General features: G+C 42.8%; 1 protein-coding gene across 3 annotated transcripts; it reads right to left on the bottom strand.

Moving 5' to 3' along the window:
• Window positions 1-315: 315 nt before the first annotated feature.
• Window positions 316-26,422, bottom strand: PLA2G12A (phospholipase A2 group XIIA). Of its 3 annotated transcripts, none has more exons than XM_033956115.1 (5): window positions 26,406-26,422; window positions 25,269-25,698; window positions 18,964-19,040; window positions 16,211-16,376; window positions 316-4,534 (listed from the first exon to the last, which is right to left on the bottom strand). In XM_033956115.1, exons 2-5 carry the CDS (start codon window positions 25,489-25,491, stop codon window positions 4,416-4,418), a joined length of 585 nt encoding a protein of 194 aa, XP_033812006.1. In that variant the 5' UTR covers window positions 25,492-25,698; window positions 26,406-26,422; the 3' UTR covers window positions 316-4,415. The 3 variants fall into 3 exon arrangements, with proteins under 3 accessions (XP_033812006.1, XP_033811996.1, XP_033812004.1); XM_033956105.1 differs by lacking the exon at window positions 26,406-26,422 and adding an exon at window positions 26,096-26,377; XM_033956113.1 differs by lacking the exon at window positions 26,406-26,422 and adding an exon at window positions 26,176-26,377.

Here is a 26,422-nt window from a genome sequence, read left to right as displayed (position 1 = left end):
TTTCTCATACTGTGATTTTTTTTAAATGTCTTTCTCCCGTTTCAAAAGTCAAAGGAACTTCCTTTACAGCCCTGATTTTTTCTAACACTTAAATCTGGTAAATCTGTCGCTCTGCATAAAGAATTGCATCTTTTGTTCACCAATAAGCAGTCTTGCTCTATAAGTGGTACACTAAGGAGAAATGTCCTACAAAAGCCCTCACTGTAAACATTATCACCCCCTCCTAAAAAAAACAAAATTATAAATCAAACATTTAACAGACGTTAGGCTATAAAAATTGAATTAGAAACTTTACCCAAGAAAGCAGCATCTTTATCCAGAATGTTTAATTTATTTATTGAGATTTGTTAACCGCCTTTTCATGAAGACATTCACCCAGAGCAGTTTACAATACATGGAACAGTAATCAAATACTCTGTATTTTTCTTATCTCTCCTGTCAGGCTAACAATCTAAGAGAAAGATTCTCAAAACTTACCGTGCATTTAACGATGGCACTAAACCATCAATAAATGCACTATTTTACCACCCTATTATCTAAATGGCTCACCATGGTCTTTTCCATGCTTTCTGGCAGCCTCCGATTGTACCATGTAAATGTAGTATAACAAAGTCATTAGTATTAATGTTTCATAATGTAGTATAATGAGGTCAAGATTATTAAAGGGAGCGCCCCTCCATTTACGTGGAATTGGGCCTGATATTTAGTGGCAGGGTCTGAGATGGCTGGGTCTGGGATGGCTTAGGCACTGACAGAAAAATAAAGTTCAGACCTGCCACCAGAAATGGTCCCAATTCCCTTGCTGCAGTGCCCAAAAACAAGGCTGGTGGTCTACTGCCCCCCTCCCACCATTGCTACCCCCTCCCGCCTTTGCCTCCCCAACTTCATGATAAGATCGGCAGAGCAGGAGGGATGCCCACTTCCTCCTACTTCAGGGTCAGGGACCCCCGAGCCCCCACCACACAAGCCTGGTGGTCTAGTGGGCTGTTCCCCCTTCCTACCTTTTTTTTTTTTTTTTTGAAACTGGCAGGAGGGATGCATACTGATTGGTCTAGGCCCCTAAGGCCCCTCCCATAGGCAGGGTCTTAGGAGCCTGAGCCAATTAGTCTTTGGCCCCTCCCACGTGCATCCCAGGATCCATCAGGAAGGGGAAGGCCCACCATTTTGAAGAGATGGGCCTGCTGGCAGGAGGAAGCATCCCTCTTGCCGGTCTTCAGGGGGGAGGGGGAGGAGGCGGGACAGCCTACTAGACCACCAGGCTTGTGTGGTGGGGGATTCGGGAGTTCCCTGACCCTTTGGCAGCAGGGAATTGACATTCCTTCTGCCGATCACAAAAAATACCCCAGTGTCAAAGGAGGCCAGCTTTGGGGGAAGGGGTTTTTTCTTATAGACGCAGCTCTTGTCTGTATGTTGTACATGCAGAACAGCTGTGGCTATTTAAAAAAAAAAAAAAAAAAAGCAGCCCCTGTTATCCCTACTTGCCAGTTTAGGCAGGAAGAGCTGTACTAGCAATTGCTCTTCTGAGCAAATGTCAGGCATGGTTCCTCCCCCCCCCCCCTTTTACTGGCAATTTTCTGCACACATAGCATGCATATATATAATGTGCTGAGAATTGCCCATAAAACAAAGATCGCTCCCACCACAGTATTTTTTTACTATGTTGTAGAACTTAGAGAATCTGATCCTAACTGTGGTACCTGGGGCAATGGAGGGTTAGGACCAGAATCACAGGGAGCAGGCTGAGATTGAGCTCAGCTCTAAGCACTAGGCAGCAGCTCTAAGCACTAAGCCACTCCTCCCCTCCAAATCTTTTTATTTGTAGCAGTCAGATGATTTTCCATGTCCTGAATGATACACAGGAGACACACCCAAGATGAAATACATGAAAACAGTAGTATTTCACATACAGCAAGGCCACTTGGCTTGCAGTCCTACAGATACTTAGTACCAATGGGTCTGCAAGCAGATTTTCAAAGGAAAATTACTTATGAAGTTTCCTCTTTAAAACATGATGGCTGTCTTGAGATGTGGGCAGACCTTTCCTCATACACTTTTTAAATATACAAATATGTGGAGACAAAGCAGGAGGAAACAGGTGCAGAAAGTTCAAAATGAAATCTCCGTGTTTATCTTCCACTGGCCTGCTCCCAGCACCACCTCGTGTCCCTGCAGGGAAAAACATGCACAGGCCTAGCAGGAGCTAAACATTTCATCACAAATGGTATGGGGCAATTTCTCTAGGGAGGTTTTTCACAGGTAAACACTTATCAACAGAAGCCCCTTGGAAAATTGCCCCACATAGGTTGCAGCTAAATTGGTTCCTGCATATGAGAAAAAATGAAACAGACATGAATTAAAAGAACCACTTAGCAATGGGTCTAAGAACAGTAACAAAGCACCTCTTGTTCTTTCCTTCCTCATGGTAGTTTTTTATGGTCTTGTATCCCCCTCACAAATTTTAATTGTCATATGTGGATATTATTTTCTATTATTTTTTGTTTAAATGGGTTGTGCTTTTTTAATGATTGTAAACCTCCTAGATAAATTTTTGATACAGTATATCAAAGAAATAGATAAAGGCCATGCTAGTGACAGATTTAGGATTTTTGTACATCTAGTCACTGTTGGTGCTGCCTCCAACTCTCTTTCTTAAGGATAGATATTAACCCGGGCAGCAGCCCTTATGAAGGAAAAACTGCAGAGGTGGCAGAATGGGCTGACACCCCCTCCCCCTCCCCATAAACCTTCTCGACCTTCCACCCACGGACTACTGGTGTTGCAAAACTCTGCTTTTCTCAATGGGATGAGTAATCGTAATGGGGCATGTGCATGGCTTATTTGCAGTACAATAAAAAGGCCAAAGTTTATACAACAGTTTGCTGTTCCTGAAGAGAGCATAGCCAATTGTTTAATAAACTAAATTGAACGATTGGGGCAGGCAAAAGGGAGCTGTGGCCTAGAGAATGACACGGGTAACCATCCTATGTCGTTCTTTAATGTATATCTTAACCTTAGTCCTTCTACACCAGTATTCTTCAGTGCAAGGTTTGAGGGTTAGTGGCTGTGCCCATTCATACTCTGATTCTTCCCTCTCTCCTTAAAGAATGACACGGGGTTGGTTTCCCACAGCTAACCGTGGGGAAGGGGACAAAGTCTGTCCTTATATCATCACCTAAATAGTTTTGCAATCCTTGCCGCTTTGCTTCCCACAGAATTTTGATGCTGTGGGCATAGGCCTGTAGGCTACTGCTCTAGTTAAGGTTCTAGTCCAGCTATTAACTGTACAAAGATATTGCTTCCCATCCAATTCAGTTTTTCTTCCTCCTCTATCATATTCTATAGTATTAGAACTAAAGAATACAGCAGTTTGGCCCCCTCCAGTCTGCCCAGTTATCTCTGGGATATATGCTCATATCTATGCAACCCAGTATATTCTGTGCTTCTCTCACATTTTCTGGAATTCCATGACTGTTATCTCTCCTTTCCACCTTCACTTGATGGCTATTCTATACACCCACCTCTACCATAGTGGGATTCTGGCTTGACGAATATGCAAAGTTCTTGTATTTAGCCTAGCACTCCACCATCTTCCAGATCTTTGTCCAGCCTCTCACCTGGCTCTTGCTAGTGCCCTCAATTTATGCACAGAACATGCTTAAATTCTGTCAGTTGCAGTTTCCACCCTCTCTGGCAATAAGTTATTCCAGGCTTATAAGAAGTATTTCATTCCTAACTGCATGTCAGTACTCCTTGTCCTAGAATTTTTCTATGAACAATTTAACCATACTAAAGCTTTCCCCTCCCCCCCTCCCCCTTATTCAACACATGTCTCTTTCTTCTGCTTCATGGCTGAAGCTACTGCTTGGCTGCTGGGTCAAAAATAAATACTGACAAAAATCTACAGTATTCTGAGGCACCATTAAGAGCAGCCTGAGACTTCACATATTATTCACAGCTTAATAGGAGTAACAATATATTATAAAAGCTACACACTTTTTCTTTCAAATGAAATAATTTCCAAGTGTCCATAGATACATCAAAACTGTACATAGTGCCAACAAAATACAAATATTCTTAATTTCTAGGTTTGTTTATGATTCAAGCACATAAATTAAAAACACCTGGTAACAACTAATTATTTTTTCTACAAAGTAAAAAGGCTCCTCAAAAACAAACAACACCCCCCCCCCACCATTAATTTTAAAGCAGAGTCTGTGACAGTTTGAGCCACAGACCCTCAGACCCAATTTGAACTGAGTGAAGGTTAAACGATTTTCTCACTGTCACATTGTGAGTGATGGAGATGTGACCAAGGCTGGAGCCCTCTGGATGTTGCAGCTCTTGTGCCCTGGTCCTAGTGGCTCACACACGGCTGAAATTGTTTATTTGTTATCAGTTTGCTGTTGTCTCCGCTTTCAAAGGTCAATTTTTTCCTCATATCTGCACATGCATGATGCTCTCTGGCTCTCCAGGTAAGGCTTACATCCCAAATGTATGACTGCATCAAACAGTAGAGCCACTGCCGATTCACATGCTATAGAGAAACAGAACAGAAACATAGAAATCAACCATATAACCCCCATTACTTCTAGACCAGAGCTTCCTAAATCCATCTCAGGAGCTCCATAGACTATTGGGTTTTCAGGCTTGCACAGCTTATACGTGTGTCACAAGTTGTGATAACATTTTGTTGGTCATTATTTGTTTAAATACCTACCGTGTTTCCCCGAAAATAAGACATTGTCTTTAATTTTAGGCCCAAAAAACGCACTAGGTCTTATTTTCAGGGTATGTACATGATTATCTCTCCCTTCCTCTCCTTCACCCCAATTCTTCCTCTTTCGTTTCTCTCCTCCACATGTGCAGCATCTTTCCTCCCATCCCTTGTGCAGCAGGACCCTTGCCCAGCTTCTATCCTACCCTCCCTCCCATCTCTCATGCAGCAGGACCCTTACCCAGCTTCCCTTCCCTCTCTCCCATCCCTTGTGCAGCAGGCCCCTTGAGTGAGCACCCCCTCCCCCGCCACGAGCACCCGAACCTGCCACGCAGCCGAATCCCCATCCTTCCCTCCCTCCCATCGGAACCCCAGCGTGAGCCCTACTTACCTCCATAAGCAGTATCAGGTTGGCAGCACTCTAACAGGCTGCTTCGGCCTTGTCCACCTATGAACTCTGCTGCGTTACTGATGATGTCATCAGTAATACAGCAGAGTCCACCCCCACACCCCCTACAAACCTACCTCAATCCAGCGCCCTCACACAAATCCCTCAATCAAGCATCGGACAACCCCATACCCCCTGAACCTACCGCTGAACAGTCCTATGATCTGTGAACACACACATCCTCCCCATTGCCCCCCCCCCCCGATTCAGCATACGACACCTTACCCCACCTTCAAACCCACAGCTGAACAGTCCCACCCTGGCACTGAAGAGTCCACCCCCCCCCACACCCGCAAACCCACCTCAATCCAGCGCCCCCACACAAATCCCACGATTAAGCTCCAACACCCCTGATTCGAATCGGTTCGTTTTTCCAAAAAACCGGACTCACCGATTCAGCTGCAAGACGATTTTCACGCCGCCGGCAGCCAGACTCTACCCATCTAATGTAACTTCCGGTTTTGCGAAACCGGAAGTTACATCAGAAGAAACGAAAGTAGTGGGAGAGTCAGTTGGCAAGCAAGCAGACATCGTGCAGCAGACCTCGGAAGAAGCAAATACTATTTTTGGCTGGCTTTCCCTGCATTTCTCCTCTCTGCCCCGCAATTTAATATCCAGTCCAGTAAGTAAATGAATCGGAATGGGGGCTGGTGAGTCTTAGGGGCTGGGGTTGGAAGCTGAAATCGGCAGGGGGGCTGGGGTTGGAAGCTCAGAATCTGCAGGGGAGCTGGGGATGGAAGCTGAAATCGGCAGGGGGGCTGCGGATGGAAACTGAGAATCGGAATGGAGGCTTGTGAGTCTTGGGGTCTGGGGATGGAAGCCGAAATTGGCAGAGGGGCTGGAAGCTGAAATCGGCAGGGGATCTGGGGATGGAAACTGAGAATCGGAATGAGGGCTTGTGAGTCTTGGGGCCTGGGGATGGAAGCTAAAATCAGCAGGGGGGCTGGTGAGTCTTGGGGTCTGGGGATGGAAGCTGAAATCGGCAGGGGGGCTGGGGATGGAAGCTGAAATCGGCAGGGGGGCTGGGGATGGAAGCTGAAATCGGCAGGGGGCTGGTGAGTCTTGGGGCCTGGGGATGGAAGCTGAAATTGGCAGGGGGGCTGGTGAGTTTTGGGGGCTAGGGATGGAAGCTGAAATCGACGGGGGCTGGTGAGTCTTGGGGGCTGGGGATGGAAGCTGAAATCGACGGGGGCTGGTGAGTCTTGGGGGCTGGGGATGGAAGCTGAAATCGACAGGGGGGCTGGTGAGTCTTGGGGGCTGGGGATGGAAGCTGAAATCGACAGGGGGGCTGGTGAGTCTTGGGGACTGGGGATGGAAGCTGAGAATCATTTCTGTAGGTTATCAGAAATTTGCTTAATTATCTACTCACACAGAAAAGCAGTAAAAGTCAATAGGTTCTCTGAATGGGAACAACCTGTTTGATTCTGCACTCGTGTCATTGACCAATTGTATATCGCTGTTTAATTTATCACATTGATTAATTTGAGCACAAGTGAGATGTCCTATCATGGTGTGCACTGCAGGCAGAGGGTGACTAACCTGTGCCTTATTGTGTAAAGCGCTGGAGAATTCTCTCCCCTTGCTTACCTCTCTTGCTGAGGACACCCTGCTTCAGTATAATCATTTATAGGATTTATCTTATAAACATTATTACGTGGTCTTTTCCTCAAGTGCTTAGACATCAGGTTGTTCCCACTCGAAGAACATATTGACTTTTACTGTGAATCAAATTGAATCGAAAAATCGATTCAACAGGGTGAATCGAATCGAATTATTTTTCTCTGAATCGGGCAGCACTACCCCGAACCTACCGCTGAACAGTCCCACGATCCGCGAACCCCACACATCCTCTCCATGCCCCCCGATTCAGCATACAATGCCTTATCCCACCTCCAAACCCACAGCTGAACAGTACCGCCCCGGCACTGAAGAGTCCACCCCCTAGACACCCAAACCTACTGCTGAACAATAGTCCATTTACACAAACAGTCCCATGATAAAAAGGGCAGGGCTGAACAGTGCCACGATGAAAGGGCGGCTCTTAAAGGACCACACTGAAGTAGCAGCTCTTAAAGGGCCAGGGCTGAATGGTCCCATTGCATGTTGAGATGGACGTTTAGGTTGGAGGAGTTACTTGGGGTGGAGGGCTCGGTAGGAGGGGGTCCCTGCCCATTAGCCCACCCTAGATTTGTCCAAGGAGGGGGGGGATTTTTTTAAGCCCCAGGTGTTTTCTTCCTTAAAAAGGGGATGTTCCCTTTTGCATCTGCCTGTTTTATTTTATTGTGCTGCCTTACAGCTTGCCAGACAAAATATCTCCTCTGCCAGAAACAAATGTACACTGAGAGTTTGGGCAGGCTGCTGCTCACTTAACCCTGGCTGAGCTTTGCTCAGGGCAGCTTTTTGCCTACCTGCACTTCCTGGGCCTGTGGCAAGAGCTGCCAAGAAATTTATGGACCTGACCTAAGCGGAACTTTCTTCTGGGACTCAGGTACTGGTGGAATTTCAAGTGCTTGTGGACCTTGTTTAACTTGTTGCCCCTGGACTTTCTACTCATGCTTAGTGGTGAGGGCTACCAACTCCCCTTACCCTTTTAGAAGAAGCTCAGCAGGAGGGATTCCACTCCCTCCTGCTTTAGCTTTCTCTTCTTGGTGCATTCTAGGATGCACAGGGAGGGGCCTAGGGCTCTAATTGGCCGAGGCACCTAAGGCCCCTTGGCTCCAATTGGCCGAGGCACCTAAAGCCCCTGGGCTCTGATTTCAAATGAGATCATGGTGCCAAGTAAGCTTGAAAAAACACCCAGAACACAAAGGCAAGCCAAGAGAATACTTTGAGAAGATTCGATCCAACACACAAAAACAATACAAAAAAAAGATGAAAATATTTTGTTCAATCACAAAAAAGGCCCAGATTGCAAGTTACAAGATTGCGAGGCTTTTAGCAAAGAAGAAGAAACCGCATGCAGATGCTGAAAATGTTATTTTGCAGCCATAAAGCTGTTGAACAAGTGAGGCATATTCCATTGTCATCTAATACAATTGCTCATAGAATTAAAGATATGTCACAAGACATTGATGATCAGCTCAAAGAGCATTTCATGAGTGCAAAAGAGGAAATCGACAAGTTGTGGGCACTACAAATTGATGAAAGTACAGACATTGGTGGAAAAGCTCAATTGCTTGCAATACTGCGCATTATCATTGATGGACAAATCAAAAATATGTTTTTCTTTTGTTGTGAATTGAAGGACACAACCACAGAAGATGATATATTCAAGCTGGTGAACCAAAATGTTGAATCAATAGGATTGCGATGAAACGAATGTATCAGCGTTTGCACTGATGGCTCACCTTCAATGCAAGGTTGAAAGAAAGGATTTGTGGCACATGTTTTGAAATTCATGTGTGAAGTTTGTGCACTGCATGATTCATAAGAACATAAGAAATGCCCGCACCGGATCAGACCGTGGGTCTATCTAGTCCGGTGGTCCGCATCCGCGGAGGCTCATCATGAACTAAACTAAACTTTAAGTTTATATACTGCATCATCTCCACGGAAGTAGAGCTCGGCACGGTTTACAAGAACTTAAAAAATGAGAAAGGATAGGAAAAGGTTTACAAAGTTTATAAATAGAGTGGAAAAGTAAGGGAAAAAAGAAATTATATGTTAGATAAGAGCTAGGTTTTTAGTTCTTGCAGAATAAATGGAGGGAGCTCAGGTTCCGCAGCGAGTAAGGTCGTTTCAGAGGCCTGTGATTTTGAATAGAAGTGATTTTCCCAGTTTACCTGTGTGGAGAATACCATGTAGGGAGGGGAAGGATAGTTTAAATCTTTGGGCGGGCCTGGTGGTCAGGGCACGAGGAGTTAAAGAAAAGTGGGATTAGGGAAGGAAGGATGCCGTGAATAACCTTAATCGCATGAAGTTTTGATTTCAAAGGCTTTGCCAGAACAACTTGTGCAGACTATGAATTAAGTTTTCAAAGTTGTTAATTACATCAAGTCATTTCTGCTAGGTTCCAGAATTTTTGCTAACTTTTGTGAGGCAATGGATTCAGATCACAAATGCCTGTTATATCATACAGAAGTTAGATGGCTATTGAAAGGAAAAGTACTCGCATGTGTTATGTCTCTGCAAACTGAAATTGTTTCTTTCTTTGTTGCTGAGAATGTTAGTTTCAAATTTCTTCATGAAGATACTTGGTGGTTTGAAATGGCTTTCCTCAATGACCTTTTTGATAAATTTAATAGGGTACAAATGAAAACATTATCACCATCAGTGGAAAACTCAGGGCTTTCAATGTTGCAACTGTGGATTAAGGGGACTAACAATTCACAGCTTGATTCCTTCCCAGGCATTGATGCGTCTCTACACAAAGGCACAATAACTCACAAAATTCAGAAGACGTTGGAAAATCTTTCTTCATCATTTCCCAAATACTTTCCTTCGCTTAAAACAAAAGAGTATGAGTGGGTCATCGATCCATTCGTGAACCATGGAGATACATGTCTGATGATGGCTGAAGAAGAAAATCTCATCGATCTTAAGAATGACCTAGTTCACAAAATGTCATTTGCTGAGCAAGAATTGTCAGCATTCTGGATCACAGTTCGTAGCTAATATCCTAACTTGAGCAACAAAGCAATCAAGACTTTATTACCATTTGGATCTTCTTATCTTTGTGAACTTGGATTTTCAACTCTGACAGAAATTAAATTTTTAAAAAAGAGAAAGACTGCAGATGGTGGATGATGAAATGTGTGTTTGCTTGTCAACTATCGAGCCACGTTTTGAGTTAATTTGCACTCAAAAACAAACTCATCCATCACATTGATTAGCAATTCTATTCTATCTACATTAGTTTACATCTATCTATATTAATTACCGATACTTAGCTTAAAGAACTTTAAATAAATAACTCTCAAATTTAATTTAATGTTGTTTTTGCTATTTTATACTTTCAGTTATAATGTGCTGCGAAAAACATTTGCTCTGTTTAGTGTGCTAGAGCTACAAAAAGTTTGAGAGACACTGCTCTATGGAAACCTATATGAACTGTTTGGAGACCCAGAAAGACCACTTCTAAAAGCAGTGTTATTCATTCTATTAGAAAAGCAGGAAACAATGGATAGAGAAACTGCACTGGATTTAGTAAGGACGGATTAATTGCAATCTTCTAGAAGAAGTTCTTTCAAGGCCACTGTAAAGCACAATGCATTCTTTTCTTTCAAGGTGACCTAATCCATCCTTCTAACGTATATATAAATGAACTACTGAACATGATACCTCTTGGGTCAATAATAGATAACCAGCTGATATACAAAGTGCATTGAATTCAGGAAACATTAAGGTAGCTTATCCTTCTGAAAAGTACATCCGTCTTTAGGGTGCCATCTGGATCAGCAGATGACCGCAGGTGTCAAGACTGCAGCGCCAAGAGTATTTTGAAAGTTGTGGATTGCTACTGCGACTCAAGTGATGCAGGATAAGCCCTGAGATTACATCAAGCTGTGGGAACAAAATCATAAACACCCAGGAGGCAGACCAGCCCCTGGAACAAGGAGGCATAGGATGACGGTGAAAGGGGGTAGGCTCGGGTGGAATCTAAGGAAATATTTTTGTACAGAAAGATATAGTGCTAATCTGGTCCTGTACACACAACAAACCCACCAATCCCCTGCCCCCTTAACGTGGAAATAAATTTACATGGAGAGGGGTGGGAAAGAATTCCATGAGCCATGCTCTGCATGTTTTCCCCATATGTTCTTATTAATAAAAGAATGTAAAACCTACTACATATTTTTGGCACGTGGTTTACTAATCTGACCAACAAGGCACTTCTCATTTTGTTGTAAATATGTTACATTAACCTTTGATAATGGAGTTAATTCTTTATCACACATTTTACCAATTGCTATCTTAATTCTCTAAATTTAACTTATAACAGCGATCAAGTTCTCTTCCAGACTCTAAAGCGCTGTCCTGTGAATTCCCTGGGCTGAAAGAAGAAGCCTCAGCCAGCACAGGCTACAAACTGTTACATTTTATACTGATTTTATACAGACCCTAGAGAGTGGGGGGTAGGATGAGAAAAAAATGCAGGCTTTTCTGTCAGTTTACTTGAATCAGATTCTGCCGCCCTGTGGGTTTAGTATGCTAAAAGCAAAAAATTGACCCTTACAACTCCACAGAAAATACAGGTCCAGTAGAAACAAAAATACGCTGTGGAGATGCTGATGTTCAAGATGCAGGCTTTATTAAAAATACAATTTAATAATCTACATAAAATATATCTAGGACCCAAAATATGGGAGTTATGGACCCAACACGGTCCGTGTTTCGACGATGATGTCTTCCTCAGGGGTTCCTAAAAATCCAGATATAAAAGCTCGTGGATTAATAACATGATCAAATCTGTGCAGTGGTAAAAACCTGCTTTTATAAGCTTAGGCTTATACATTCCCTAACGTCCATTCTTGTCACTGAAGCAATCACAACCCTAGTTCACACTCTAGTTATTTCTCATCTTGACTATTGTAATTCCCTCTATAACGGAATTCATCAAAAAGAATTACGACATTTACAGCTTATTCAAAATACAGCAATAAAAACTTATCTACAAGTTAGAGAAATATGATCATGTCACCCCTCTCCTAAAAGAAGCTCACTGGTTACCCATTACACATCGCATTACCTACAAAACTGTTATGTTAGTCTTCAAAATCAAACACTCCCATCAACCTTCTTTTCTTGATAAGCTTCTCACCCCCTTTCGCCCTTCACGGTCTCTTAGATCAGCTGATCAGAATTTACTTTCTATTCCTTCTATAACGGAATTTTTCTATACCAGAAAATCTAATTTCTCAGTAGTAGCCCCAACCATATGGAATGCTCTGCCATCTCAACTTCGTCACAAAAAATTAATCGATAAATTCAAGACAAATTTAAAAACATTCTTATTTCAAGATGCATTCTACTGCTTTTGATCCTTCTCATCTTCAATCAGCCAACTGCTTTTAAGAAGCGATCCCATCCCCAATGTTTTATCCCTTTCCCTTCCATTTCCTTTCAACCTTTTTTTTTTAGTTTTTACCTCTAATAATGTAACTTTACCCCCCTCCTTTTCTTTATCATCACTTTCCAGTTCGTCTTGTCAATGTCTTCAATTCCTCTTTATCTTTCCTCTTTATCTTTCTCTTCCTTCCTCTTTATCTTTCTTTTAATATTTTATTGTAAACTGGCTAGATTCCCGTAGATAGTCGGTATATTAAAAATTAATAAACTTGAAACTGTGACAAACCCAGCACCAGCACTGGGCCAGTCCATGATAGGATCAAGTGCAGAAGAGCTGACCAGATTGATTCTGGCGCTCAACTTGAGGCTGACCTCCCTTGCCCCCTTAATCAAAGAGATAGTGAGCTGGAACAGAGGCAAACAGATTGGCAACAGCAGCCTCTGGGCTTTAGAACAGCTAAGGAAGCCACGAGGAAGGTAACTGCAATAGAAAAACCTAGACAGAGAAAAGCTGCTGTAGAGCCAAAACCCATCCCCCGCTACTGGCTGAAGGGGATTGGCTCTGATCTGTTTAAAAGCAGGCTGAGACAAACAGGGGGAGAAGGAGCGAGTGATGAGGGCGAGTCACTCCCACAGCCCAAGCCAGGAGAGGGGCTGTGGAACAGGGCAGCAGAGGAAAACGTGGTGGATTATCCCATGCAGGATTTGGAGGAAGTCTTAACCCCTTCAAACTATCAGGGTCCAGACCAGGTAGAAGGCATGGAGATAGAAATAGCTGGTGCTAGGGTAGAAGGCCAGACAGAAGGTATGGAATTTTGAATGAAAGAATGAAGCAACGGGGAAACTGTTTGTGGTTTGTGTTTTCCTTTTGCATATCGTTTTTTTTTCTCTGCTGCACAAGTTAAACCTGAAGAAGGGGATATATGTTGAGCTGTATAAGCAAGTGAAGTTTGAGAATAATACTTGCCTGAAGCCTGAATCAAGGTATACATTCAAAGACAAGTTTGTGAACCAGAGGCAAGCTGAAATGTTTAAAGTGCAGTTTGAACTGTAGGAATGTTGCTGTGACTCCCGTTTCAGGGAGCTAATTAAGTTAACCATCTCAGCTGGGTGATTTTTGCCTGCACGTAGGAGCTGAGAGAAAAGCTGAACTGCTAGCAGTGTGCTGTGACAATTTTGCCTAAAGAGTTTTTGTCTGCTTGAGAATGTATTGTAAGTTTGATTTTTGCCAATCTACTATTTTTGTTGAATGACCTGCAAAAGTGATGTTTGTTTTCTGTTGCATACTTTTGACCTGTGGGTCAGAATAAACAACTTATTCTTTCCTAAAGAACTTGTGTTGGCTGGTAATATGGTGAAACCTTGTTACTTACCTTGCATCTCTTAGGCCCAGGCAATTGCCTAGGGCCACCTGAAAAAGTCCTGAAGGTACCCCTGGTTGTAGGGGACACGCCAGAATCCCTGTGTTTGTCACCTGGCAGCCCTACACTACGGAGGGTTGGTGACAAAACTTAAAAACAAACTAAATCGTCACTCTGCTCTTGAGGATTTCTCATCCGTGCAGAGTGACGATTTAGGGACCCCTGAGGAAGACATCATCGTCGAAACACAGACTGTGTTTGGTACATAGCTCCCATATTTTGGGTCCTAGATATATTTTATGTGGTTTAGTATGCTAAACCTTTTCCCTTTATACCTTTTGAAGACAGTAACTTCTAAGGAAAAAGCTACTATTTGGATCTTCTTTGCTTTCTGTACACCTAATTACCCTGCAATACCAAAAAACAGGGCAAGAAGCAGAATCAAAATACAGTGCATCACTGTGAGTCATTGCATAAGGATCACAGAACAGAAACACACTTAATTCAATCATAGTAAGCACAATTTTAAAAGATATTTCTGTGGGTAGAAGCAGTGGCGTAGCGAGAGAGGATGGCGCCCCCTGCGCTGTGTGCGCCCCCCTCCACTCTTCCCTGCCACTTGGGCATCTCCCCACTCTTTCCCACTGCTTGGGCGTCCCCCTGTCCCCCTCTTGAAATGTTCACCGGTACAAGCAGCATCTTCCACCTGCTGCTCGCGTCGGTCTCAGCACCCTTCTGATATCACCGTCCTAGTTCTGTGACCAGGAAGTAATGTCAGAAGGGAGCCGAGGCTGGCACAAGCAGCAGGTGGAAAATGCTGGTAACCATTTAAAGAGGTATGCGGAAAGGAGGAGAGGCACTGGTGCCTGGGGCAGTCCACCCTCCCCATGCCACTGGGTAGTTGGGCACTTTAGATGCAGAAACAGACTTTTAAAAAACCTTCCATCCTCTATAGAGAAAACCCCATATTCTGTGTGTCCCCATATTCTATAAATGGTGCCTAAGTTAAGAGAAAAATGCAGTTTAAAAGTGCTTTTAAAAGATATTTCCAGGTGCCTACAAAAGCAGTGCCGAAATTGCGCCTATGTAGGTGCTTTACGACACCTAACTCCACTGTAGGTGCGGCTAATACTGGATGTAGAGTTAGGCACCATAAAGCGTCTCCATAGGCGCTATTCACGTCACAAGTAGACCCTGGCCTCGAAAACCCTGGCCTACATTTCTGGTGCCTACCTTTGCCGGAGGCGCGATTCTCTAAATGGCGCCGCTGTGGGATTGACACATGATCGGCAGCCGCTTTTAAGGCGGCTGCTGACAACGGCACTGTTTAGAGAATCCAGACCTGTGTTCCTAGTGCCTATATTTGAGGAAATTTACCCACATTTTGTAGAGGCAATCCTGGGGATAAGTTTTTATTTACAGGCAGAATTTAGAATTTTTGCATTCCACATTCCAGTTTTAATATACTACATATAGCAAAGTACCTAGGGGGTTTACAATATAAATAATAAAAGGACTATATTTATGGGAAGAGAAGAGAAAAGAAAGAGCACAAGAGTAGGCCTAGATTGCAAGCAGGGAGAGGAAGGGTTATTACTAAAAATATCAGGAGAGAAGGATGTGAACAATGGACAAGGCATGAATGCACTGAGCAAAGACAGCATACAGTTACTGGAGGCTGGGCTAAATGATAATATGGTGATAGGAAACCTAAGTATTTAGATAAGGAAATACCTTTGAGAATTAGTAGATCTCTAGCAGGGCTTTAAACTTCTTAAGGGAGAGTTCAAGTTTAAGTTCAAGTTTATTAAAATTTGATAAAACGCTTATCATATATTCTTTTTTTTTTTAAGTTATTGAATTTCAGTAACAAAAACATGGGAATTCGTATGGCATCATTCCAAGAATATACATTACAGATTATTAACAAAAAATATACCACAATGCCTCTGCCATAACATAGGGCTCCTTTTACTAAGCTGCGTTAGGGCATTAACGTGCACAATTGCGCACGCTACAATGCCGCGCGCTCTAGACGTTAACGCCAGCATTTAGCTGGCGTTAGTTCTAGCCACGTAGCACGGGGTTAGTGCGCGCTAATCTGCTGCGTGCGCTAACAACGTTAGCGCACCTTAGTAAAAGGAACCCATAATGTATATAAAAAGAAAGGAAAAAGTAGGGAATGGAAAGAAAGAAAAATGTAGAAAAGAAATAAGCAAAGCATGAAGACCTGAGAATATACTAAAAGGAACTGGTAACCCCCCCTCCCTGCTCATTCCCTCCTCCCCATTTCTCTTACCACTACCTCTAACTTCCCCGGCACGAGCAGCATCTCCAACTTGCTGCCCATGCCGACCTCAGCACTCCCTCTGACATCACTTCCTGGTTGTGGGACCCAGAAGTAACTTCAAAAGGAGGCGTGAGCACCAGGTTGGAGATGCTTCTCGCACTGACGAAGAGCTAGAGGTACTGGGGAGAGTGAAGGCCCGCATGGCGGGGGAGGCATGGGAAGGATCGAGGGGAGGGGAGAGGAACCGGCGCCCCCACCAAGACGGCGCCAACGCCCTCCCCTTATTACACCACCTTCGATTGTAGCAACGCAGTAAAAATCATCTTCCAAGGCTAGGCATGTGAACAGCAAGTGAACATAGGTGTGCAGGAAGTCTGTAGTCTCCTTACCTTGTACGCTCTCCGATATCCCTAATGTTTTCTGCACATCCCTGCAGATTTTTGAGAGGCAGCTCTGGAATTCTTCATCACACTCATTCTTCTTATTACCGCACATTTCATAACACCGATCGTGCTGATTACAGCACTTTGTCATGGAGGGGATGCCAATGTCAAACTGGAGAGGACCAGGTAGGAGAAAAAAAAAAAAAAAAAAAGAGGAAAGGTTAGCATTTCAGAACGTACCAGGCCAGTAAGGAAGGGAAGAGAGTGCAATGGCGCCCAAGACTGGAATTCTACGCTCGACCACACTTTTCAGATTCAGTGTGATGGTGTTTTCTACAGCACCACTCCACATTAGTGGAAACTTTGCTCCGCTTTCTTGCTCAGATGTGGTTCTTCTATAGAACCATATAGTCACTTTAGAGGTGACAGACAAAGAGCATCAAATGCCTAATGTGCGCTTTTTTTCTGGTGTGATCCTGTCTGCCAAGGTCACCAGTAGCGGTGAGATGGGGAAATCTACCCCTTTGTCCCAGAATTGGGAGGGGAAGAGCAGATTGGCTGAAAGAAGGAATGACAAATAAAACAGAAAGCACTTTACTGGGGTAATATCCAGCCAGCATGGTCACTACGTTACTTTAAGCAATAGTATACAGTACGGTTGCTTAATTTAATACATATATTTGGAGTCACTATCTGTATATGTAGTGGCAGTGAATATACATACACTCCTTCAATCTCTAACAGATCATGTGCATACATAAGTTATAGACTACCAACATGCAAAAGCCTCTTACAGTTAAGCTTCACAAGTGCTACCTTGGCAGTTTCACTATACAGAACAATCAAGGTGAAGTTGTTAAATCAGATTCTGAAATATTACAGTGCTTTTAGGATTTCTACCAGTCATCATATTCTTCAGAGATAAAAGAAAATATATCTTCTACATCCTATATTAAACATTTGAAGCATCCTGAGTTAACACTCAACACTTGTGAATTATGATCTAAAGATATAGATGGAAAAGAAGATGAGGAAGCGATGAAATGTATGGCTAAAGATAAGTCCCCAGGACCAGATGGAATAACATTAGTATTTTACTTGGCGTTTCGAGATATGAATATCCCTAATTTAGTAATTACTTTTCATATTTACTCAAATCTGGAATTGTCACCGGAACATTTACGGAAGTTAATATTATTGTAATACCAAAACCTGGAAAAAATAATTTTCAAGTTCAAAATTACAGGCCCATATCTTTAATTAATGTGGATGCTAAGATTTATGCTAAAGTATTGGCAAATAGGCTGCAGAAAGTTTTACCAACATTGATCCATTCAGATAAAAATGGTTTCATGACTGGAAGACTTTCGTGTGATAATATTTATGAATGCCTAATGAGGTTATTGCAACAGTGCTGTCCATCCATATGCATCTGTGCAATATTTAATACTGCATAGTTCTTAAAAAAAAGAACACAAGAATAGCCATACTGGGGCAGATTGAAGGTCCATGTAGCCCAATATCCTGTTTCCAACAGTGGCTAATCTGCAAGTGACTGATGCAAAGCCTTCCCTCCGACGTCAGGGAGAATTGGGTGTGTCAGTGAGAGGGAAAGAGAGATGGTTGTTACCACGGGGAATGGAAGAAAGGAGAAATTTTGGTCATAGGGAGAGAGTGAGGTACAGATGATAGGGAAGAGAAAGATGTGAGGGAGAAATGTGGTGGAAAGGGAACAGTGGGACAGACTGAAAGGGATGCAAGAGGAGAAATATTGGGCAGGGGTGAAAGATGCTGACATAGTCCGGGGGATGATCTTGCATTTATTCTTAGACAAAGTTCTAAATGGGCATTGTCGGATTTGCAAGAACCTACACCGACTTGGATTAAGTTTGAAGAAGCAAATTTTGGATCTCCATTTATTATACAGTGATACCTTGGAATCCAAACGCCCCAGTACTCGAACAACTTGGAATCCGAACTAAAAATTCAAGTAAATTTTGCCCCAGAATCCAAATTCTCTTTGGAATTCAAACACCCTGCACATTGTATGTGTGTGTGTTTGTGCCCCATAATCTGAATACTGCTTTGGAATATTTGTTAATATTTTACCTTAAAATCCAGTGTATTTACTGTAAAAATCTGAGTTTGTGGGACCCAGGAAAGGATTCATCCAGTTTCTATTATTTTCAATGGGAAAAATTGTCTTGGAACTCGAACGGGGTTCTGGAACGGATTAAGTTCGGATTCCAAGGCATCACTGTATTATTAAATTAAAACAAAAAAGAGATGACCTCATAGCTGGATCAGGCCTTGATGGTAGCTCCAGATGTTGGCAAGTAAGTCCAAGGCCAGTATACTTCTATAGTCTGGATCCCATAAATGGCAAAGTCTGATCAAGAAGTCTGGAGTGGGCTACAACGGCAACTATAGCAGCTAGTATGGCAATTTCTTAAAAAATGTTCACATACTGGTTTATAAATCTTTTCTCTGTAACAGGCTACTAAGCCTGATACACTAAAGGGGGTGGGGGTTGATGGGTTATTTTACCTCATGATGCATTATTTTAGCACAAATGCCCCTTTTATGCAATGAGACGTTATGCTAAAATAGCACAACTGGTGATAAAATAACCCATATTAAATGGTAAACTGATGGTAAAATAACCCATAATAGCACACATTGATAAATTCCCTCTCAAATGTCTTCTGAGTTTTTAAGGAGAATTAATATAAAATGTTAATTAAAAAATAAGTATTTACATGAACACCGAACACTGGAGATCCACATCCATTTGGTGGGGAATGTTTATAGCCATAACGTGGGAAAGGTTTAAACCCTGTAAAAGGGGAAAAAAAAGATACATAAATTTTGACAATTTAAAGCTATTATACTAAAAAAAAATTCTTCTGTAATACTTTGGCATTGATAACTACAATAAAAAGCACCAAGAACATGGGATTTTTCTCTCTAATATTTTTTGGCAAGAATAATAATGTGATCATGTCCCCAGTATGTTTGATAGCTCCATATTCTATACGTTCTCAGTCCCAATCAAAATGTCAATACGGGTCTGACATAATTATATCCAGGGTTTGGATCACTTATTTATTTGGATTTATATCCCGTCCTCTCAGAAGAGCTTAGAACGGGTTACAAGTTTACATATATAATAAGACATAAAGGGGTATACATATAATATAAATGTTTAGATACTTATGTCCCCACATGCTGGGGGGGGGGGGAGGAAATGCTTAGTACATAGCAGTGGCATAAATAGGGTTGATATTTTTGGTGGGGGCCCAGGTTAACATGGGTGGGCACCAAGAGCAGATTTAGGGGTCCTTTCATTAAGGTGCGCTAATCGATTAAGCATGCGCCAAAGATTAGCGCGTGCTTAATGCTAAGGTGCCCATAGAATATAATGGATGCCTTAGCATTTAGCGCGTGCTAATCTTTAGCGCTAAATTGGTTAGTGCGCCTTAATAAAAGGACCCCTTAGTGATATAAGCTCCCAGGCAATATCAGAATCATGCTCCCCCAACACCCTCCCATCCAACAGAGGCTACTGGTTCTGCATCTGTTATACTATTTACTCCTGGCAGAATTCTGTGCAAAACAATTGAAAATTCTGGTCTGCTTTCTGTTTTTGCTACTAGAAAAAATCCTAACATAGAAATACACAAATTGATTAAATTGTACCAGCAATATATCTAGCATACGCGTACAAATTTAGAAAGATCTGCATATTGTTTTGCTTTCTAAATACTAATGAAGCTCTAGGACTTAAATTTTTTTCAGATGATGCTTGAATACATCACACACTGCATGTGACCCTCGCAGACCTTTGATCTGACAGAGTAAGGGTCTCATTTTCAAAGCACTTAGACACACAAAGTACCATAGCAGTTCTTATGGGTTAAATGTAAACATGCGGCCTCTACAAAAAAATCAATTTCCCTATAGCAGGTGCAGATCAGAACAAAACGAGAGCAGAGGGGTAAAACTCCCACAAAAAATAGTCCAAAACAAAATAGGAGACCATTTGGTATTTGGATGACACAGGATTATGGATCAAACCATAAAATAAATTATTAAAAGATATCTATCTATGAAAAAATCCCCAAAAATAGAATAGCAGATCACAGTGGTGAAATTTATAACGGGACCTGACACGGCCCGTGTTTCGGCGGGTAATGCCTTCCTCAGGAGTCCTTACAAGACAACATAAATTGTACAACTTAAACACATCTTAGCAGTAACCCTAAGATTTAAATAGCCTACTGGAGAGGGAAAAAAAGTAAGGTATCAGTCAGAGAAGATTTAGGCAGTCAGCTGAAAAATGAAGGAAATTCAGGATCTCGGAACACAGAAAGAGTAAAATAGATCAAAGTTCTATTCTTCACACTATGAATGCACTACAAATACTACACTAGGCCCTAACACACCAATACACCTACTACAGACAAAACAGAATAGGCAGGCAGACCTTAGGAAACTGGAAGACTGGGCATCCAAATGGCAGATAAAATTTAATGTGGACAAATGTAAAGTGATGCACATTAGGAAGAATAACCCAAATCTTAGTTACCAGATGCTAGGTTCCACCATAGGGGTCAGCGTCCAAGAAATAGATCTGGGTGTCACTGTAGACCAGGGGTGCCCACACTTTTTGGGCTTGCGAGCTACTTTTTAAATGACCAAGTCAAAATGATCTACCAACAATAAAATTAAAAAAAAAACACAAAGCACACTGTACGCACAGAAAATGTTAATTATCATTCCTATTCCAGGGTTTTTCAAAGAGGTCAAAGCAGATGACTCTATGCATTATCACCTCAGTAACAACCATACAAAAATAGACAAATATACCCCCTCCCTTTTTACTAAACCACGATAGCAGTTTTTAGCGCAGGGAGCTGCGCTGAATGCCCAGCGCTGCTCTCGACACTCATAGGCTCCCTGCGCTAAAAACCTCTATTGCGGTTTAGTAAAAGGGGACCTTAGTGTAAAATATAGACAGCAGATATAAATTCAGACACATTTTGATCACTAAATTTAAAATAAAATCATTTTCCCTACCTTGTCTGGTGATTTCATGAGTCTCTGGTTGCACTTTCTTCTTCTGACTGTGCATACAATTTTTCTTCCCTTATTTTAGCCTGTATGCTTCCTCTCTTCCAGACCTCATTCCTTCCCCCAACTTTTCCTTCCTCTTCCCTTTCTTTCTCTCTGTCTCCCTTTCATTTTTTTCTGTTTCTCTTCTTTCCTTCTGTCTCCCTGCCTGCCCTTTTTTCTTTCTTTCTCCCTGCCCTCCCCCAAGCCACTGCCACTGCCATTGGGGACCAGGACCCAAACGCCACCAATATCAGGCCCCAAGCTCTCCCTGCTTCAGCCAACCAGCATTCCTCTCCCCGACGTCAATTCTGCCATCGGGAAGAGGAAGGCTGATCAGCCCAAGATCGTGATCAACCTATTGGGGGAAATGCTGCCGGGTCCTGCCTTCGCGGAAACAGAAAGTAGGCAGAACCAGGCAGGAAGAAGAACAAATGCTTCACTAACCTGTCTCCCGCATTAGCCCGTAGCGAACGCTTGCTTCAGGGCTCTCAACATGTGCGTGCCGGCTTCCCTTCTCCCCTCCCCCTCCGGACATAACTTCCGGTTTCGGAGGGAAGAGAAGAGAAGCTGGCACGCACACGTTAGAGCCCGGAGCATAAGTTCGCTACGGGCTGAAATCTCCAAGCCGGTTTTTTGGGTTTTTTAAAAATGTTCAGCAGTGGCAGATGACAGCTGGGCAGACCGCCCAGCTAAAAGGCCCTAGGGAGAACACTGGAGAGGAAGGCTGATCGGCCCGTAGATCAGGACGGCAACACGAGTCTATCACAGAGCCCGGGATGGGCTCCGCGATCGACTCGCGTTGCCTTCCTGAGCTACTGGTCGATCGCGATCGACGCATTGGGCACCCCTGCTTTAGACAATACACTGAAACCGTCCATCCAATGTGTGGCAGCATCCAAAAAAGCAAACAAGATACTAAGACTTATTAGAAAAAGGATGATAAACAAGACTAAGAATGTTACAATGCCTCTGTATCTCTCCATAGTGCAACTTCACCTTGAATATTACGTTCAGTTTTGGTTGCCTTATCTTAAAAAAAAAGATATAGCAGAACGAGAAAGGTTCAAAGAAGAGCAATCAAGATGATACAGGGGATGGAACTCTTCTTGTATGAGAAAAGACTAAAGAGATTATGGTTCTTTAGTATGGAAAAAGATGGCTGAGGGGAGATATGATGATTTAAGTCTACAAAATCCTGAGTGGTATAGAACAGGTAAACAAGAATCAATTTCTTACTCCATCAAAAAATACAAAGACTAGGGGATACTCAAAGTTACAGGGAGATATTTTTAAAAACTAATAGGAGGAAATATTTTTTTCACTCAGAGAAGTTACGGTCTAGAACGCGTTGTCAGAGGATGTGGTAAAAGGGTTAACATAGCTGGTTTTAAAAAAAGGTTTGGACAAATTCCTGGAGGAAAAGTCCATAGTCTGCTATTGAGACAGACGTGGGGAAAGCCACTGCTTGCCCTGAATTGGTAGCATGGAATGTTGCTACTATTTGGGGTTTTGCCAGTTACTTGTGACCTGGATTGGCCACCATGAGGACGAGACACTGGGTTACATGGACCATTGGTCTAACCCAGTAAGGCTATGCTTATGTTCTCTAAACAGAAACTACAGGCATGCAGAATACTACAGCTCTGTCACATGCAAAACACAGATACATCCTCACCAAATTCAGAACAAGGGATGACAAACTAGAAACAGAAATATGAAGACAAAATCTGAACTGGAACCCAAGAATTTAAACTCAGAATGTACTGCAACACTGGAGAAATAAAAACAGAAATACATTTTTTTGTATTAAACACAATAATAAAGACATCTGTGATGCATATTTCCCAAAACAAATGTTTTTTTGTATTGATCACAATAATAAAGACATCTGTGATGCATATTTCCCAAAACAAACTTATTCCAGTTAATAAATTCAGCATAAAATATTTTCTGTACTTTTCTAATATGGTGGTTCTAATATGTCTGTTCTGTTCCGTCCATTTAATATTTCTCCTCTCCCTTGTCTTTTTCCATTCCCTCACACCTGTTTCTGACCTATTGATCTTTTCCTTTTAGCTTTTTCCTTCCTTCCTTTCTTTTCTGTCTCTCCATCCACTCAAATTCTACTCTCCCTCATCTTCCAGTCCTCCATCTTCATTTTACTTTTCACCTATCAACTGCCCTCCTTCGCTTACCCCCTCCAGCTCTCCTATTTTCCATCTCACCCCTTGCCCAGCCTCCTATTTCCTAAAACCTTCTATATTCAGTATTTTCTTTGTAACTTATCTCCTTAACAACACCCCATAACCTCTCCCATATGATTTGATTATTCTCAGCATCTCCTCTCCATCTCTTCCATCACTCTCGCTCCCTCACTCTTGTAGTCTGACAACTCACTGTCTCTTCTCTCCCACCCCCCAACATCTCTGTCTCATCTCTTTTTGCTCCTGCCCCCTCGCATCTTCTCCCTCTCTGCTGCTGTCCCCCAACCAAAATGGTGCAGCATTTGTCTCTCTCCCCTCTCCTGTGGTCAAACTTCTTTCCCTGCTCCCATTTTCTAGCATCTTCTTCCCTACCCTCTAACTTGGGTCCAACATCTTACCCTCTTTACCTTCTCTCGTCTCCTTCTCAGGTCCAACATCTCACACTCTCTTTTCTATCCCTCTGTCCTACTGTCTAGCATTTCTGTCTTCCTCCCTTCTGCCCTCAGGTCCAACATCTCTCTCCCCCTTCCTTCTGTCCCCAGTTTCAATCTCTTTCTCTCTTCCCTACCCTCTATCCTGGGTCGCAAATCTCTCTATCTCCTATCCCTCCCTTTCTCCTGGGTCCCACATCCCTCCCCCTGTGTTCCCTCCCTCCATTCCTTCCCTCCCCTTACTGGGTCCAACATTTCCTTTCTCTTCTTTTCCTCTCCTCCATCCCCAGGACCAGTATCATCTCCCAGTCTAACTGAAAACATGTCTTTCCCTGTAGAGGTTACCAGCAGTGAAAATGATTTATATACACTGCCTGTAGCCAGCTGCAGATCCTTCTCTCTACAGTTAGTTATTTTATTTGATATATCACCATTATTAACAAAAAAAAGGCAAAGCAGTTAAACCCACATCTCACTGAAGTGGTAACAGAGGGAGGGGAAAGCAGTAAGGGGAAAACTACACTGCCAGCTGCAGGCAGTATATGTGAATCACTCCCACTGTCAGTGACCTCTAGACTGAATGGGAAGGCATGTCTTACGGTACATGTGGGGTGGGTGTTAGAGAGAGAAGGGGGCAGGAAGATGCTGGTTCATCAGCAGGACAGGAGGGTTGAGAGAAAGTAGATGCCAAACCTGGAGACGAAGGGAAAGAAAGACGAGAGAAATGCTAGACGCATGGGGAGAGGGGGCACTGGACCCTCAGGCACTGCTCAGTTGCCCAAATAGTTAGTCTGTTCCTGATGAGCACCAGGCACTGCAGATGTGACACCACTTCCTGTCCTTTCTTTGGCTTGTACCTCTGTCTTGGTGGGCCTGACTCAAAAGTGTGTAAGGGGGGCATAGCCTATTTATGGCTACATCCTTGGTATAAAGGACCCCAAACTGTTGTGTAGCTCTTGAGCCATCTGATGCTAAAATAGTGTTAGAGGTATAACAAAGAAACAGTCACTGTATTACAGTATAGTTTTGAACACATATTAGAGTGACTATTTAATCAAAATTTTAAAATACATTTTCAGCACAAAAGAGAAAAAACATACAAGAGGATAATGAAAGCCTACTGAAGAGGGAAAAAAACGTAAGGTATCAGTCAGAGAAGATTTAGGCAGTTAGCTGAAGACTGACAGGCATTCAGGATCTTGGAACACAGAGAGTGAAATAGGTTAAAGTTCATTACTTCACACTATCTGCTTTATGCAAGAAAGGAAAACAAAACAGGATGTAATAGTTTGGTCTCATATTGGCCTGGGTTACCATCACTGCACTTGTATTGGCACAGTCCGTCCTCGCCTCCCAGCAGGTCCAAGGCTGCATTGAGGTACAGATCTATCTTGTGAACACCATTGCGAATGGTCTTCATGGTCCTCCTCCAGTCTGAGATCTTGGGTTGCTGCTCCCGACCCTGGCAGAGGTGGCATCCCAGTGGAGGCAGTCCGCAAATGAAGAAAATGGCGAGGGCGCACAGCAGCTGGGACATGCTATAGCTGCCCGCCAGCCTGCAGAATGTCCAAGACAATGCGACTAGATCACCAGCGCAAAACAACAAGACTGCTGCAGAACATCTCCAGCCTCAGGGCTCCAAAGCTTCCAGAATGCTGTGCCAACACTATTTACTGTCCCTGTGGGGCTTATTGCATATTAATTAATACGTTAATGCTGGCTGGCTGTCCCAGTGTTGTTAGATCTGAAAAACAAAACAAACATATAGGTATACAAAATGATTGCATTTTATTAAAAAAAAAAATAAAAAAAAATTACTATACACTGCAAATATGTCAAATGTGCAGAACAAAGTGAGAAAGAAAACTAGTCTTCAAAATAAGCATATAAAATTCAAGGCTTATTGAAAACAACAGACTTGAAACTGGATTTGATCTTAGGAGCAACAGGGCAGTCAAAGAACAGAAGTTAATACACATGCTACTATGCAATTCCTCTTATTGCCCTCTCTGGACTTCAGAGCAGCAAAAAGCACTGACACCACATTTACGTAGCAAACTCTGTTCAGCTAACTGTCTACTTATACCCCTTTCTCCCCCTCCCCACAATGATCTAGTGCTCCAAAGATAGGAAATACTCACAGCTTTCAGAGGCAGCCAGATCACAAAATCATATTCAAGAAGTTAGTTAACTTTGTTCCCCCTTCTCCTGCCTCACATACCTCCAGGCAGTTAATAATTGATGATAAACGTTTCAGCTGACTGCCTCTAAAGCAGACAGAAGCAGAAAATGGATCAGAGGCTGGGCACTAGGCAAATCCAGGAAAAGCAAGGCGTGCCAGGAAAGAGCAGGGACTCAACTGATTGGCTGCCAGCTAGAGCAGGAATTAGAGCAGAATAGTAAAAGGAGAGCGAGCTTCCCCCTCCTCCTCCCCCAAAGTGGAAGACTCACTCAGACTCATCAGATTG

Source organism: Geotrypetes seraphini, chromosome 1, assembly GCF_902459505.1.
Source record: "Geotrypetes seraphini chromosome 1, aGeoSer1.1, whole genome shotgun sequence".
NCBI classification, from domain to species: Eukaryota; Metazoa; Chordata; class Amphibia; order Gymnophiona; family Dermophiidae; genus Geotrypetes; species Geotrypetes seraphini.
The sequence above is the reverse complement of the archived record's forward strand: the minus strand, read 5'-3'. Positions and strand labels throughout refer to the sequence as shown.

Excerpts from the sequence above, each read along its gene's own strand:
- PLA2G12A (XM_033956115.1), bottom strand. The coding sequence starts at position 25,491 with ATGTCCCAGCTGCTGTGCGCCCTCGCCATTTTCTTCATTTGCGGACTG. Across the intron at positions 19,041-25,268 it reads CCAATACAAGTGCAGTGATG|GGTTTAAACCTTTCCCACGT; the intron begins GTAACCCAGGCC and ends CCCCTTTTACAG. Across the intron at positions 16,377-18,963 it reads CTCCAGTGTTCGGTGTTCAT|TTTGACATTGGCATCCCCTC; the intron begins GTAAATACTTAT and ends GGTCCTCTCCAG.